Source organism: Jaculus jaculus, chromosome 2, assembly GCF_020740685.1.
Source record: "Jaculus jaculus isolate mJacJac1 chromosome 2, mJacJac1.mat.Y.cur, whole genome shotgun sequence".
Lineage (NCBI taxonomy): Eukaryota > Metazoa > Chordata > Mammalia > Rodentia > Dipodidae > Jaculus > Jaculus jaculus.
In genome coordinates, this window is record NC_059103.1 from 31,882,072 (window position 1) to 31,899,529 (window position 17,458).

General features: G+C 47.1%; 1 protein-coding gene and 1 non-coding gene across 4 annotated transcripts in view; both read right to left on the minus strand.

Annotated features, from left to right (window-relative positions):
- Nucleotides 1-3,853: 3,853 nt before the first annotated feature.
- Olfm2 (olfactomedin 2) overlaps nt 3,854-17,458 on the minus strand; it is a 112,478-nt gene continuing 98,873 nt past the window's right edge. For all 3 annotated transcript variants that reach the window (XM_045144382.1, XM_045144383.1, XM_004667441.3), the window contains 5 exons: nt 11,708-11,857; nt 8,307-8,453; nt 7,575-7,794; nt 7,140-7,246; nt 3,854-4,902 (listed from right to left, as the gene is read on the minus strand). In XM_045144382.1, coding sequence (XP_045000317.1) covers nt 4,225-4,902; nt 7,140-7,246; nt 7,575-7,794; nt 8,307-8,453; nt 11,708-11,857 — 1,302 coding nt within the window. In that variant the 3' untranslated portion in view covers nt 3,854-4,224. The remainder of the gene's footprint in view (nt 4,903-7,139; nt 7,247-7,574; nt 7,795-8,306; nt 8,454-11,707; nt 11,858-17,458) is intronic.
- On the minus strand, nt 5,504-5,607 carry LOC123459009. Its single transcript, XR_006635941.1, has one exon. It is a non-coding gene; the product is annotated as a U6 spliceosomal RNA (small nuclear RNA).

Consider the following 17,458-nt stretch of genomic DNA (forward strand, 5'->3'; position numbering starts at 1 on the left):
TTCTTCCCAGCAATCCCAACCTTGGGTATGTCACACCCCCTGGGGGTGTTCATAGATTCAGGGCCTTCCCACCTAGCAGGTGGGGACCCTGAGTAGTGCCAGGCCCAGCACCCATGGAGCTGGGTATGCCTCAATACACCCCACTCCCTGCACATAAACACTGCTCTTGAGTGAGAACAAATCCTGCCAAGCATCCTACTAGTGCTGCCAGGTCACCCCTGGGTGCAGCCACTAGACCACACACCCTTCAGATGCTGTTTCCATGGCAGCAGAGGAACCCTGGACTGGAAGGGAGAGATTCTCTGCTCCTAGGAGGCAGGAATACTGGCAGAAGGACTGGGTTGGCCTAGTGGTGACTGGAAGGAGGAGATAATGTCACTTCCTTATAGCTGACTGGGCTCAGAATTGAATCAGAGTCTGTGGGTATCCCCACTTACTCTGTTCTCCTTCACCTAATGGGGACTAGTCTCAATGGTAGGGATGGCCACAGCTGGCAGGGCTTGACCTGAGCAAAATAAAGCTAGACCCCAAGGTAGCCCCTCCTCCACCCAGACTGTCTCATAAACAATCACCTGAGCCTTCTCCCATCTGGCAATTTCTGGAGCACTCTCTCAGCAGCCGCCTGCCAGAGCGTTTGTCAATAGGAAGATTTAATGGGTTTCTTCCTGGCTCAGTGTGCAGGCTAGGAGAACAGGCTGCACATCCAGCAGAATGTACTGTGTGGCCCCTAGGGCTATCAAGCAGGCGGGCAACAGCCCATAGAAAACAGTTGAGTGGGATGGCATCCCTCTGGGGTAGTTGGGAACAAGAAAGCCTTGTGGGTTCTCCAAGGAGAGAAGAGGGACCCATTGTAGCATGCCACACAGAGGGCCCTGGAAAGTTACCCCAGGGCTTCCCCTGAGACTGAAGCCTACCTGGGAGGGGCAGGCATTACCAAAGTAACCCAGTAATGACTGAAATATTATTGGTCTCTGGACATCCCTGCATGCACCTACGTTTGAGTCTCTCTCTCTCTCTCTCTCTCTCTCTCTCTCTCTGTGTGTGTGTGTGTGTGTGTGTGTGTGTGTGTGTGTACACGTACACACGTATGTGTCTGTCCTTCGTGGTGCTGGGAGTCCCCTGTCAAGGGTACATTTCTTTGGAAGCTCATCTCCCTTTCCCTTATCACCTTGCAGCTCCAATACCCAAGTAAGTGTTACTGTTAGAAAAATATGCCCTGGGAGCCCACGACTTGCCTCAGCTGCTTCATGCTCATGTTCCCACCCCCCCAACCCCCCCGGCTTGCTGGGAACTGAAATGCCCAGTCATAAATCCTAGACCTTTGTGATAGCAACAGTATAGTCATGTCTCTGGCTCTCACTCTCTTTCCTTCCTCCCAGACCAGACTTAGGGGAACCATGGTTACTGCCACTAAGGAGTTGCTACTCATCCTTGTTTAGAACAAAAACCATAAATATGAAGTCTAGGGAGCTCAGAGCAACTCTCACCGTGTGTCTCCTCTCTGTGTGAAAGAGACAGTGTGATGATTACAATGCCAGGTGTCCTGGACCTTAGTGTGAGGACTCAGTGTCCAAATGTGACAGGCACATCCACACCAGCCCTGTCCCTGGCATGAGAACGTGAGTCTCTAGGTCCAAGGGTATTTTAGACAAAGACTGGAACACACCAGCCCTTCAGTCCTCACTTTGCTTTTGATATCTGAGACCATGAACCACCCCATACCCTTGTTCCAAGAACTGCCTCACCCAGACTGGGGCCCTGGACCCCCAAGTGCTAGGATGGCCTGCAGTCATCACCATGTCTGACTATCTTTGCTTTTTTAGCAAGTGTGGAACAAAGTGCTTCTCCATGTGCTAATCCAGGAATCTGTTTTTCCTTTTGATGTCATACTTGTTCACTCATGTGGAAATTAATTGCTCTTCCTGAGGATTTCTTTGGAAATTGGTTTCAAATGAGGACATTAGGCAGCCCCATTCATTATGCATGGGTTTCTTTCCCAATATGGCCCCTGCGCCTGAGTTCCCGGAGATGGCAGCAACAATCAGAGATGATTTAATCGTGGAAGCCATTAATTAGATATGGTGACAGCAGCTTCATGGTGACCTCAGCAGGGCCAGGGAGGGGCCAGAGGGCTTTATATGATGTTCTGCCTTGGGTGGCATGGGGGCTGAGGCTAGCTTCTACCACCTGCTCCCCACCTCCATTTCAGAAGACAGTCATCCGTGGAGTGACCCTCCTCATCCGTCTTGCTGTCCTACCAACTGACATGTTACACCTCGCTGTTCCCCAGCCTGTCCCACGCAGTCATATCTGGCTGACATAAAGCCCCTTAGGCAGGGGAGATGGCTCAGTACCACACAAGCACCCAAACCACCCAAAAGAAAGCTGGGCATGGTATCACACACCTGTAATTCCAACTCTAGGGAGGCAGAGTCAGATGAATTCCTGGGGCTTGTTGGGTAGCTTGTCCAACTAAATCAAAAAACAAGGTGGGGGCTGGAGAGATGGCTTAGTGGTTAAGGCATTTGCCTGCATAACTGAAGGTCCCAGGTTCAATTTCCCAGGACACACATTAGCCAGATGCACAAGAGGGTGCATGCATCTGGAGTTCCTTTGCAGTGGCTGGAGGCCATGGCATGCCCATTCTCTCTGTCTCTCCCCCCTCCCCTCTTTCTCTGTCAAATGAACAGATAAAAATAAAACAAGGTGGCGTGCTGGGGAGAAGGCTTAGCATTTAAGGCGCTTGTCTGCAAAGGCAAAGGATCCAGGTTCAATTCCCCAGGACCCATGTAAGCCAGATGCACAAGGTGGCACATGCATCTGGATTTCATTTGCAGTGCCTAGAGGCCCTGGCACTCCCATTCTCTCCCCCCCCCATAAGTAAATAAAAGTAAAATATATTTTAAAAAATAAGGTGGGGGCTAGAGAGATGGCTCAGTGATTAAAGGCCTTTGCTTGCAAAGTTTGCCATTACAGGTTTGATACCCCAGTACCCACATAAAGCTAGAGACCCTGGAGTGCTCATTTTCTCTCATTTAAAAAAAAAACAATGGAGGAAGACACCTGATGACAAACTCTGGCCTCTGCATGGATGCATACACACATGCACCCACACCCACATGTGAACACACACAGACGTGCAAAACAAGCATCCTCACCCTGTCTGTCCCTTGCTGTGACTACCAGTCTCCTTTGGCCAGGGTGCTAGACTACTGAACATCTGGCCTCCTTATTTTGCTAACCTCTTCCTGACTCTCATACCACCTTCCTTCCTGCCTCCAATACTCTTGTCTTTGACCTCCAGGGCCCATCCTGTCCCAGCCCCCTTGCAAGCAAACAGACTCCAGGCATGGACAACTGATACCCAGTCCAAGTGCACCTTTAGGCTATTTTGAGGCCTTTCTTATTAACAGACATGAGTTGTTTAAAAATGATTTCTGAAATTACAAAGCCAAAAAGAGAAGAAAGGATAAATTTAGGACCCTAACCTCTTATGCCCAGATTCTTAAAATCAGCCAAATTGTTTAAAACCCATTAAAACATTGCCAAGACAGCTAAGCGATGCCCAGTGTGATCAGTGAGTAAAAAGCCAGCAACAGGAAATAATCACTTGAGGCCAATTTTCATCATTAATAGAACTCTGTTGTTTTGATCCAATTGCTTTGAAAGAATTTGCTTTTGATCAAAACACCTTTGGATGGCATCTCCTCACCCAGCCCCCTGGAGAAGTGGGGATAGTTCCAGGCACCCTCCACAGGGTGGTGAGGGGATGATTACTTTAGGCCCAGGAAAAGGGGCTCAGTGGAAACGGGTTTCCACCTTGACCACCAATGGACACACAGCACCCCAAACATCAAATGTCAAAGGTCCCATTTATTCCAGCAACCCAGAAATAAAACGTGTAAATAAAAAAGATCCATGCACTCAATTCCAAGGGTAGGTGGGGAACAAGGCAGAGTAGTGGGTGGGAAGAGAGAAAGGGAGGAAAGGAGAGAGAGAAACTGGAAGGTGAGATCAGTAAAAAGAAGCATCAATAAAAAGAAAGACCAAGAACCACTCAAAGGCAGAGAACAATGAGGAAGAGACAAAATTTTAGAGAATACATTGACAGAAATACAGGGGCCAAGAAAAAGCTGAGCAGGAAGTAAAGAGGAGAGAGCAGGAAGTAGAGGCATGACAAACACAAGGAGACACAGGCAGCGTGGGAGGGATCCCCATTTTGGGCTAGGGGTCCCCCGCAGTGCTGATGACATGGAAGAGTGTGACATTGTAGAGCACCTGGTGGCCATTGTTCCAGGTGTACAGGGCCCGCTCCCGGGGGTTGTAATCCAGCATGGAGATGTGGGAGTACTGGTTGTGGAAGGGCACATCTGTGTACTCATAACTGGATGTGTTGGTGAAGTAGGCAAAGTAGACCTTGGCCCCAGCCAGGTGGGAATTGGTCACGTAGAGCACGCCACAGATCATGAAGGCCTCCCCAGCGCTCCGCTTAGGGTAGCCGGTGTCCCAGGACCTCACAACCTCCAGGGTGTGCGGGTCCAGCCGGCTGACCACAATGTTGCCCGCGTTCTGGTTGGTGGTATACACGGCCCAGAGCCCGCTCTCGTCCACCATGAAGTCCATGTCCGAAAAGCCACCCCAGGAGTAGGGGAAAGTGTTGTTGTAGCCAGCCCCAGGCAGGCTCCTTTGCACCAGCACAGAGCGTGATCGAAAGTGGTACTTGACCACCACGTTACTCTGGTACTTGTTGTAGAACAGGGACCCGTTGTACACCACATGGCCCGTGCCTGCCCATGGCTGGGGCAGCAGATGCTGGATAAAGTTCTGGCCTTTGATGAAGTCTCCTAGAGTTCGGAACTCCAGGACTCTGCGGCCCTTGTAATAGCCATCCATGTACCAAACCTATAAGAGTAGCCTCTGGTTACCAGATGGACCACCACCAATGACCCCCACAGGTTCTGGTAACCTCATGAAATCAGCCTCAGTCACTATGGATCACTAAGATATCATGATTGGTCCTAGTCCCAGACTCTGAGTGAATGGTAGTGATCACAAAGGATCAGTAAACACTGGATTCCCTGGAACTGATGGATAGCATGAATTCACTGGTCTTAGGACCTTATACAGAGATTAGAAATTAGATGGATTACTGGGTAGCGATTGTGCTGTTGCCATGTTAATTAGCATTTGTGAAAACCCTTATATTGAACTAATACTTAACTTCAATATTGACTATATCACGACCATTTTTGTGTGTGGGTGTGCATTCATGTGTGTACACATGCATGTGGAGACCAGAGGACAACCTTGGGTGCCATCCTCAGGAATGCTGCCCACCTTCTTTGAGATGGAGTCTCTCAGTGGTCTGTAGCTCACCAATTAGGCGAGACTGCCCTGTGAGTCCCAGCATCCTCCTGACTCCATCTCCCCAGCACTGGGATTACAGGGGCATGCCACCACACCCAGCATTTTTTTCTTTTCTTTCCTTTTTTTTTTTTCTTAATAAAATATGGAACGCTTCACAAATTTGCATATCATTGCACAGGGGCCATGCTAATCTTCTCTGTATCTTTCCAATTTTAGTATATGTGCTGCTGAAGTGAGCATCACACACAGCATTTTTATGTGGATTCTGGGACAGAACTCAGGGCCTCATACTTGCAAGTCAAGCACTTGATCGATGGAACTATCTCCCCAACCCAGTATCATCACCGTCTTGAGGACAAGGAATTTAGAAACAGATATTTAGGAACCTACCCAAGCTTCCCCAGCTAACAAATGCTAGGACTTGGGCTGGAGAGATGGCTCAGCGATTAAAGGCACTCACTTGCAAAGCATGACAGTCTGGGTTGGATTCCCCAGTACCCGTGTAAGGCCAAATGCACAAAATGGCATATGCATCTGGAGTTAATTTGCAGTGGCAGGAAGCCCTGGTGCTCCCATTCTCTCTTCCTGTCTGCCTCTTTCTCTCTGTCAAAAAACAAATACATTTTTTTTGTTTGTTTTGGTTTTTTGAAGTAGGATCTCACTCTAGCCCAGGCTGACCTGGAATTCACTATGTTATCTCAGGATGGCCTCGAACTCATGGTGATCCTCATACCTCTTCCTTCCGAGTGCTGGGATTACAGGCATACACCACCATGCCCGGCACATAAAACATTTTTAAAAATATTTTATTTATTTTTATTTATTTAGCAGAGGAAGAGAGAGAATATGGGCATGCAAGGCCTCCAGTCACTGCAATTGAACCCAGACAGATGTGCACCCCCTTGTGCATCTGGCTAACATAGGTCCTGGGGAATTGAACCTGAGTCCTTGGGCTTTGCAGGCAAACACCTGAACTGCTAAGCCATCCCTCCAACCCCATAAAAATATGTTTAAAAGAGAAATGTTGGAACCATAATGTTAAGTACAATTCTAAACCAACAAACTGATGGGACTACCTTAATCCTGGGAAGTTCATTTTCTTGGCAGTGATTGCAAATTACCACCTGTGCTTTGTCACACTTAGTGACCAGCATCAGCCACTGGGAAGGTCACTGTTGTGAAGCAGTCACTAAGTGGTTCACATAGGGTTCTTGTGGGTCTAGTTGATGGGCATTTGTGATGATGGCAGCCACTGGAAGACTGAAGGCCACAAAAGTGATCAGGGGCTCTTGTCTCTAAGGACTTGGGAAAGGTACTGGTCACTGGGGAGTTATTTGATGGCCACTGGTCAGTCAGGCCCCTTAGAACCATGTTTCAGTCAATGATCGATGAATTGCATGATGGTGGTCCCATAGGACATCACACATGATATCATAGCCCTCTTCATTTGTGCAAGCATTTTCCGTGATGTCTGCACATGACAACGTCACCGCAGAGTGTGTGCCCCATTGTTCAGTGGCACATGACTGACTGTACCCAGTAACCATTATTCTCTACTTACCCATAAGAAGCCAGTGGACTTTGGGCCTCACAAGGCTAGAGGATCCTTAGTCACTTGGTCACTCGGCACTTAAGGAGAGGCTACAAGGACTCTGGAGACCTGGGACTTTAGGTTATAATGCCATTCATGTGGACTTCATGGGCACTTGTGGGTAGTCACCAGCTGTGTCCCTCCCAGGATCTGACCCTTTGGGGTAGACACTGTCACTCACCCGACTATCCGCACTGGGGGCCATTGTGTCAGTCATCCAGGAGCCGAAGCGGGATCCCATGGCCCGAATGGTGATGGGGTTACTGACACCTGTTAGTTTCCCGCAACCTGGGAGGCAGGAACAGCAAGATGGAGGGTAGCATGTGTGAAAATCCCGGGGAGGTAGAGGACTGATCATATTGGGAAGGGCTAGGAACAGGGGTGAGGAAGGATGCTCAGTTCTGATCCCAGCACAGAACCAGGTTGGGGAAGAAGGCTTGAAAGTCAAAGGCCAAGATCACTTCCAAATTTGATGCCCAGGTTTGAACTTGGGTATAGAGTTAAGAGTGAAAGTTTAGAGGTTAGACAACAAAACTGTTCCTTGGGTCAGAGTACAGTGGTGATTGTTAGGGTTGGATGTGAAAGTCAAGGGTCATGTTCAAGGGTGAAGGCATACCCAGCTTCTGGGCACAGGCATGGAGCCTGGCCTCCAGGGCCATCACGCGCTGCTGCAGGTCCTCATACCCATAGGCTCCCATCTCCTCCTGGATGGCTGCTAGGCTGCTGGACAGGTTCCTCACCTCCTCCCTCAGACGCACAATGGTCCGTGTATCAGCCTTGTACTGTTCCAGTACCGAGCTCAGAGGCAGCAGCTCCGTCATCCTGTCCTTAAGTTCCTGCCCACCAAGGTAGAATGGCTGCCAACACCCACCCTGACCCTCAGCCCATAAATCCACCCTGTTGGATGGTATGGCCTTACCTGACCCAAAAACCTAGCAAACTCCTTGTTTATTCCCAGACACAACCCCACCCTTGGAACTAGTTAGCACCAATCCCAACCATTTTTTGATTTGTGTGTGGGTGTGTGTGCATAGGCATATGTATGTATAAGAGCACATGTGTGCAGAGGTCAAGCTCAATGTTGAATATCTTACTCTCCATTTTGTTCTTTAAGATAGGGTCTCTTACTGAACCTAGAATTTATCAGTTTGGCTAGACTAGCTGGCCAGTGAGCTCCAGGGATCCTCCTATCTCTGCCTCCCCAGCATTCGGATTACAGGCACACACAACTATACTCAGCATTCCAAACTCAGGTGTTTACTTATGCAACAAGTGTTTTACCCGCTGAGCCATCTCCCAGCCCCACAACCATCCTCTTCACCTCTGACCTGAACCCAGAAGGACCCACCTGGAAGCTTTTGGCTGAGACAGACCCATCAGCAGCCCGCAGCCTTGCATCCAGGCTCCGCATGAGGGTCTCCATGCTGCGCACATACTGGAGATCCCGAAAGGTCCGTAACTCAAGGACCTCCATGGACTGGGAGACATTCTGTACCTAGGATAGGGACAGGCCTGGAGACCAAAACTCCTCCCAAATGAACCAAAGACAAGTTTGGGTGGGATAAGAGGCCATGCAAACACCTGCCAATCTTCCGCTTACCCAATCTCACTCCTCCTAAGAGCAGATCCATTGGCACCCCTGTTACCTCCTTCCAGTCTCCTAGCTTCTACCCTTGCCCCCGTATTAAGTTCTCCACACAGTGAAGCAGAAGGAACTTTGCAAAATGAAGATCAGAGCCAGGCATGTTGGTGCATGCCTGTCATCCCAGCACTTGAGTGGTACAGATAAGAGGATCAGAAGTACAAGACAGTCTCTACTACATAGAGTTTGAGGCCAGCCTAAGCTATACCTGTCTCAAAAAAAAAAAAAAGACAAAAGACTGATCCTTCTACCTCAGCCTCTGCTCCCCACCCCACCCCCTGCCCACTGAGTTTTGGGATTAAAGGTGTGCCCCTTTTGACATTTCTAACCTCTAGAAAGTGGAATGACCCAGACTTTCCCTTAGAGGTTCAAGGACATTGTTACCTCTAAACTGCCTCAGAGACATGATATCTTTTCTGCTTTTTTAGTACTTAATTTGATATATTCCAGATTCATATTGCACTGGTTTTGCCTCAGTCCCAGAATCAGTCTTCTTGAGTTTCTCCAGTTCTGTTGGTCGAGGATGATGCTAGAGACTAGAATGGGAGTACTCTTACTCTCATTCCAGAAAAAGGTATATTCATTGCCACTGGCATGTCTTTGTTTCTAGGCTCTTGCAGTGAATAGAACTAAGAAATACAAGCATGCAATACATAATACAAATGCACACATACATAGATCTATGTATGTAAAGACGTAATTATGCATATACACATAATTTACATATATGTACATATTTTAGAAATCACGAGTTCACAGCAACATTTCAATGCATTCTATTCCAGGGGTCCTTTTTCTTAACTTTCTCCCTATTAAGAGTTGTTCTTCTTTTTACAGTGTAAACTCTGGCTTTTAAGGGTAATCTTTGTAGCCAGGCATGGTGTCACATGCTTTTAATCCCAGCAGAGGAAGGAGGCAGAGGTAGGAGGATCACTGTAAATTTGAGGCCAGCCTCAGACTGTATAGTGAATTCCAGATCAGCTTGGGATAGAGCAAGACCCTATCTCAAAAATACCAAAATAATAATAATAATAAAAACCCATGGAAGACTGAGATCTCTTCCTTCTGTGAGAGCTGATTTTAACCATCACATCACCTGCTTTCCCTCTATACTCATACCATTCCTTTTCTTCCTTACCTTTTTCTCTTTCCTCCCTTCTTTCCCTTCCTCCCTCTCTCCCTTCCTTCTTCCCTTCCTCCGCCCTCCCTTCTTCTCTCCTTCCCTCCCTCCCTCCCTTCCTTCCAACTGAGCTACATTCTCAGCCCCTCCCTGCCTTTTTGAGATAGGGCCTCATATCCCAGGCTTGCCTCACACTCACTACATAACTGAGGATGACCTTCAACTCCTGATTCTCCTGCCTCCACCCCTCATGTGCTAGAATCACAGGCATGTACCACCATGCCCAACTTCCAATATTTCATCAATACTTCCTAGGAACACATGCCTGTGGGGAGCTGGGAAGACAGGAAAATGCTAGTGGTAGTGTCTAAGTCTCTCCCATGTGAGCTTAGGCCCCACTGTGCATGCACCATTCAGCCTTTATTGAGTATGCTAAGAAGATACTCTGTGCTCTTTGGGGATCTCACCCTCCATCCCTCTAGGCTCTTACAATGATATTTTCTCTTAGCCAGCTAAGGTGCTGCATGCTTGTAACTCCAACTCTCTCTCGGGAAGCTGAGGCAGGAATATTGCCTTGAGTCTGGGGCCAGCCTGAGCTGCATAGTGAGATGCTCTCCACAAACAGGAAAACTCCTTCCTTCTCAGGTTGTCTCTATTCAATATTCCCCAAAGGATGTTTTAGCTCATTTTCATCTCTAATGCAGGCGACCTCCTTCCTCATTGAATAAAGGGAGGAAGCTGAGGCTTGGGTTCACAGAGGAGAGTGTCAGTACCAGTATACCCCACCAGTGACACCCAAGATCCTATTCTGCCCCCCCCCCCCATTGGAACCACTTCCTGACAGCTGGGGACAGGCAAATGGTACATTTTTTTTTTGCTATTATTATTCTTATTGTTTGTGTGTGTGTGGTGTATACATGTGTATGTGCTCTTGTGGCACTCCATATTTTTGCCTCCAGCAGGAGTCACTCACCTGTGGTAGCCAGAGTGGAACACAAGTTGCCCCTCTCCATCTCTCTTCTGCCTGGTCTTGTTTTGAGTCAGTCTCCTTTTACTGATTCTGGGGCTAGTGAGACTCTAAAGATTCTCTGGTCTCTGCTCTCCTGGGGACTGGGATTATAGGGACACATGGCCACACCCAGTTGTTTTATGTGGGATCTGGAGATTTGAACTTGGACAATCTCAGCACCCCTAGGCCCTCATGTTTGCACAGGAAGCACACCTGAATGCTGAGCCATCTCTCCAGCCCATGTGCTGCATTCTGACTGTGCATATTTTATGGTGGGGCTAGGGTTGTGGCTCAGTGTGTAGAGTGCTTGTTTAGCAAGCAGGAAGCTTTGGGTTCCATCTCTAGCACCACATATACTGAGTATGGTAGTACATGCCTGTAATCCCAGTACTTGAGAGGAAGAGGCAGAAGGATCAGGAGTCTAAAATCATCCTCAGCTACATAGTGAGTTCAAGGGCAGTCTAGGATACAGGAGACCCTGCTTTAAAAAAGAAAAGCAAGGGCTAGGGAGATACTTAAGTTGGTAAAGTGTTTGTCTTGCAAGCATAAAGATCTGAATTTGATCCCCAAAGCCTCTACAGAAAAGATGAGTGTGTTGGCGTGTGCCTGTAATTCCAGCGCTGGAGAGGAAGAGACAGAGGATCTCTGAGGCTTACTGGCAAGCTAGTCTAGTTGAATCCATGAGCTCCAAATTTCCTGAGGACCCCTGTCTCACAAAATAAGGTGGAGAGAGATTGAGGAAGATAGCCAGCATCCATCTCTGGCTTCACATGCATGCATGTGCACATGTGTACATGCATCCTATTTGCATGCACACCACATGCACATGAACACACATACACATACATGCAAAAAAAGAAAGAAAGTAAAACAGAATCCACCTGGCCAGATCAGCTAGGACCAACCACGTGGAAAGTACAGAGCACAGAACCAGAATAATGTCACAGTCTTCCCTAGGTGCACCTGGTAGGTCCTCACCTTCTCCATGAGCTGCCGCAGCTCCCGGCTCCGGCCATCACGGGCACAGGTGCTCTGAGCGGGGATCACAGCTGTGCAGATGCATTTTCCATCAGGTGCCTGGGCCGAGGTGTACAGCTGCCAGCCCTCTTCCGGGCTCTGGAACAGAGTCTGTTGAAGAGACAGCATGGTCAGAGAACAGGAACCCAATGGTTTTCTCCCACTTTTTTTTTTTTTTTTTGTGTGTGTGTGTGTGTGTGTGCAGATACATGTATCCCATGTGCATACATTTGGAGACCAGAAGAAGACATCATGTGTATTCCTCTATTGCCCTTTTGCCTTATTTTCTTGAGATAGGGTCTCTCACTGAACCTGGAACTCACTATTGTTAGGTTAGACTGACTGACCAGCAGCTTCAGTGGGTTACAAGGATATATGGCCACACCCAGCTTTTTATGTTTATGTGTTTGTTTGTTTATTTATTTGTTTGTTTGTTTGAGGTAGGGTCTCACTCTAGCTCCGGCTGACCTGGAATTCACTATGTAGTGTCAGGGTGACCTCGAACTTTTGGCTATCCTCCTTACGTCTGCCTCCTGAGTGCTGGGATTAAAGTGCACCACCATGTCCGGCTTTATGTTTTTCAAGGTAGGGTCTCACTATAGCCCAGGCTGACCTGGAATTCACCATGTAGTCTTAGGCTGGCCTCAAACTCACGGCTATTCTACTACATTTGCCTCTCAAGTGCTGGGATTAAAGGTGTGTGCGGCCATGCCGGCCATACCCAGTTTTTTTATGTGGGAGCCTTATGCTTCCATAGCAAGCACCCTTACCTGCAGAGCCATCACTCTAGCCCCTCATACCTCAATCTTGCTGAGAGAGAAAGGGATGGTGGCTGGAAATGGCAGGTGCACTTTGCCAATGCATAGAACATTCTAGATACTCACCCTCACTCCTCAAGGGGCACATTTTTACAGATGAGAAGACTGAACTTCAGAAAGATTAGGGAACACATCAAAGAACTATGTGACTGGAGCTTACCTCAGCTGGAAATTCATTGTCATATATATATTGCAAATGCCATAACCCCATTAGAACATAGGTCCTGGGGTTGGGTTGTGGTCCAGTGGGTAAAGAGCCTGCCTAGCATGCATGTGGTCCTGGGTTCCATCTTCAGTACCACATAAAAGTGGGTGTGAGGCTGGAGAGATGGTTCAGTGGTTAAAGCAATTGCCTACGAAGCCTAAGGACCCATGTTGAACTCCCCAAATCCAACATAAGCCAGATGCACAAGGTGACACATATGCAAGGTCACACATGCGCACTAAGTGGTTCATGCGTTCAAAGTTCAATTACAGTGGCTGGAGGCCCTGATGCACCAATTCTCTCGCTCTTGCTCTTGCTCTCACTCTCTCTCATAGAAAAGAAGGCCACTCTGTTGGGCATGCCTCAAAAAAAAAAAAAAAAAACTGGATGTGGTGGCACACACCTGTCATCCCAGCACCCAGGAGGTGGAAGCAGGAGGATAGAAGTTCAAGTCATCCTTGGCTACATTGGGAGTTTAAGGACAGCCTGGGCTACATGAGAATAGAGAATACTGGGACTAGGGAGATGGCTCAGCCATAAAAGACACTTGCTTGCAAGGCCTGTCAGCTTGAGTTCAAATCCCCAGCATTCACATGGTACATAGTGTGATTCATGTGTCTGGTATTCATTTGCAGGGGCAAGAGATCCTGGCATGCCACACACATGCAAGCAAATAGATGATGATAGATAGATATACAGACAGATAGATATAGATAGATGGCAAAGATCCACTCATATAACAATCCCCAGACCTAGATCTCACCCTCTGTTGGCCCATGTGATACAATGAGCTCTGTGTACATCTCAGTGGCACCTTTTTGTCACTGCTTTTCACTTGGAGATGCCCAAAGAAGGTATTGACCACCATGCAACTGATAGCTCACAAAGATTTCCCCAGTTCTTAGATAAATAAAAGACATCATCCTTGGGGAACATCATGGAAGGAGTGGATTGAATGCAAGAGCCAAAGAACAAGGAGGAGTGCTGTGGGACACTGCATCCTGGGTCATCACACTCATGAACTCATAGCAGCTGTGGTGACCTGCATAAGACTGGGCCCATCAACATTTCATCATGGATGGGGAAGGGATACAAGAGCCCTACCCCTCCCTGAGGAGCTGTTATTACTTAATAGTTGCTAGGGAGAGGCAGAGACATGTTATTTTGGTGGTACAGTCATTGGTAAATTGCCCTTGCTCCAGTATCTATGTTCATGCAAGCAACCCTAATTAAAATCAGGGGTCACAAAAAGACATGAAAGTGGGAGGGATTGATTGGGAAGAAGACGAAGGAGTTCACAGGGAGTAGGGAAGGGAAGACAGGGTGATGGGAGTAAATAGGATCACACTAGACTGCAATACATCAGTAAAATTGTCAAAAAAATAAATAAAAATACATTTTTTAAAAGACATTGCCTTCAGATACCTTCTAAATTAAACTGTAAGTAAGTTTATGGTGCTCAGATAATCCTGCCATATTTCCCAAGCCATGAACCATGGCAATCTTACCAAGTACACTAGTGCCTTGTGAAAAGTTTGTGAACTGTTGGGTAAAACAAATTTTTCCTTTTCGTTTTGAAAGTCAGCATTTTTATTTCACTTATTTATTTGAGAGAGAATGTGAGAGAGAAACAGGTAGGTAGAGTGAGAGAATGGGCACACCAGGGCCTCTAGACACTATAAACGAATTCCAGATGCGTGCGCCATCTTGTGCATCTGGCTTTATGTGGGTACTGGGCAATCAAACCTGGGTCCTTAGGTTTTGCATTCAAATGCCTTAACTGCTGAGCCATCTCTCCAGCCCAAGTTTCTTTTTAAAAAATGTTTATCCAAGCAGGATGTGGTGGCACACACCTTTAATCCCAGCACTCAGGAGGCAGAGGTAGGAGGATCATCATGAGTTCAAGGCCACCCTAAGACTATAAAGTGAATTCCAGGTCAGCCTGGGCTACAGTGAGACTGTACCTCAAAATTAAAATGTTTATCTACTTATTTGTGTGTATGTGTGGGTACATGAGCCATGGTGTGCATGTGGAGGTCAGAGGACAACTTGGAGGTGTTTGTGCCCCACCTTCTTTGAGACAAACTTTTGTTGCTGCAAAGGAAATCCAGACTAGTTGGCCTGGGTGCTCGAAGCTTCAGATTCTCCTGGATCTGCCTCCCATTATTGTAAGTACATTGTGATCGCAGATTTAAATGCCACTTTGCATCTGGCCTATGTGGGTGCAGGAGAATAGGACCCAGGTTCGTAGGCTTTACAAGCAAGTGCCTATAACAGTTAAGCCATCTCCCCACCCCAAAAGCAGGTGTTTTTTTTTTATTGTAAGACTTATCAGAGCCTTGGATATATTTTGTAAATATTATTTATTTATTTATTTGCAGAAAGAGAGAGATTGAATGAGAATGGGAGTGCCAGAGCTTCTAGCCACTGCAAACAAAGTCCAGTTGCATGTGCCACTTTGTACATCTGGCTTTACTTGGTGTGGTAGTTAAATGAATGCCCCCAATAGATTCAGGAGTTTATTAAAACGTCTTGGATTTCCAGCCACTTGGCTGGAGGAAGTGTCACTGGGATGTTCAGCCCTAAAGTGTGGAGGTGAATTTGACATTCCAATCTAAAGATATGCAAACTGCCTAGTTCCACTTGGAGTTGCTGAAGTGTGCTGTGCAGTGTGGCTTTTGGCTTGTGCCTTTCTCTCTCTGCTTGGACCTGTGAAAGCAGGCCAGCTTCTTCTGCCATTATGGAACTTCCCCTGGATCTGTAAGCTTCAATAAATATCCCTCCCTCCATAGCTGTGCCTGGTCTGGAAGTTCATCTCAGTCACCTAAAGCTATCTGCTACACTTGTGTAGTGGGGAATCAAATCTGGGCCATTAGGCTTTGCAGGCAAGCACTTTAACCACTAAGCCATTTCTCCAGCCCAGAGCCTTGAATGTATTATTGCGCACTTATCAAAGAATGTCAGACAACCATTGTTTCCCAATATATTAAAAAATATACAGCAGAGCTGGAGAGTTGGTTTGACTCTCCAGATGCAGCCAGATGTAAGCCAGATGCACAAGGGGCATGTGTCTGGAGTTTGTTTGCAGTGGCTGAAGGACTTGGTATACCCATTTTCTCCCCCCCCCCTCAAATAAATGAATAAAATATATTTTAAAAATTATCCAACAGGAATACATTCTGTCCCATGCATAGGGGCTGTGATAGGACTGATGAAGAAAGATGGGAGAACCACTGGTCATTGTCCATGGAGTTTTCAGGGGGACAAAAGTTAGATATGGATTCCTAATGCTACTTCTAGGACCCTATACTATAGAGAATGTGTTGAAGAAACAGAACAGGGAGGAACAGAGGCTTCCTCAAGTTGAGGTCTTAAAGAAGGGGACTGGACACTTGAGAGCTGAATTTGGACAAGGAAAGGGGATAGTGGAAGGAACAGGTTTTTTCCCCTCAGATTTTAGACAGGATATCATATAACCCAGGATGTCTTCCAACTCTCTATGTACTCAAGGATGACCTTGAACTCATAATCCTCCTGCCTCCACCTCCTAAGTGCTAAAATTACAGAGATTTGCCACCACATCTGGTTTATGCGATGCTGGAGATGGAACTCAGAACTTTGTGCATGCTAGGCAGTCACTCTACCCACTGAGCCACACCCTCAGCCCCCAGGGTGAATTCTTACAGACACAGAAAAAATTCTGATGAAAGTACAAGTGTTTTACAGAGAAACAAGCAGCACAGAAATCCATCATTTACATGGCATTATGATCACCAGCTGAAACTGTTATGGGAGCTGAGGCAGAGATGAGCCAGACCCAGAATTACGACTAATTGAGGAGAGCCCTCATCCCGCCACACCCACTACCTTTTCCTCTTCCCACTCAGTAAGTCTTCTGTTAAAATGTAAGCAAATGATATAATAAGATAAATGAGTTCCACTCCTCCACTAATTTATAAAAATATAAACCATTCATAAATGTCTGAAACTATCACAATGAATCATTCTTTGTGTTTTATATACATCATGCCTAAATTGAGGGAATCCCCTTTTTGTGTGTATGTGGGTGGACACTAATGTTGCAGGTGCATATGCACACATATGCGAATGTATGTGGAAGACAAAAGTTGACATCAGGTGTCTTCCTCAGTCCACCTTATTCTCTGAGACAGGCTCTCTTACTTAAGCTGCAGTTCAAGCCAGGCATGGTGGCATACACCTTTAATCCCAGCACTCAGGAAGCAGAGGTAGGAGGATCATCATGAGTTTCAGGGCACCCTGAGACTACATAGTGAATTCCAGGTCAGCCTGGGTTAGAGTGAGACCCTACCTTGGAAAAAAAAAAAAAAAAAGACTTCAGCAGTTTGGCTCAACTGACCAGTTAGCAAGCCCTAGGGATCCTCCTGTCTCTGCCTCCCCAACACTGGTATTAAAGGCACGTGTCACCATACCACTACCATGACAGACATTTCACCTAGGTTCTCCATTGCACTGGGAACCCTTCTTTACAAGTCCATCTGCCTCTCCTTGAGGGATCTCCCTTTCTCAGCCTTCTTTGTACCCAGATGTGAACTGGGTAGAGCCAATGCACACTTACTTCCACAACACCCAGGCTGTCCCATCACAGAGTGCTCCCCTTGGGAGTTGCAGTCCACTATTCCTTTGCACTCAGGAAATATGCTCCCAATG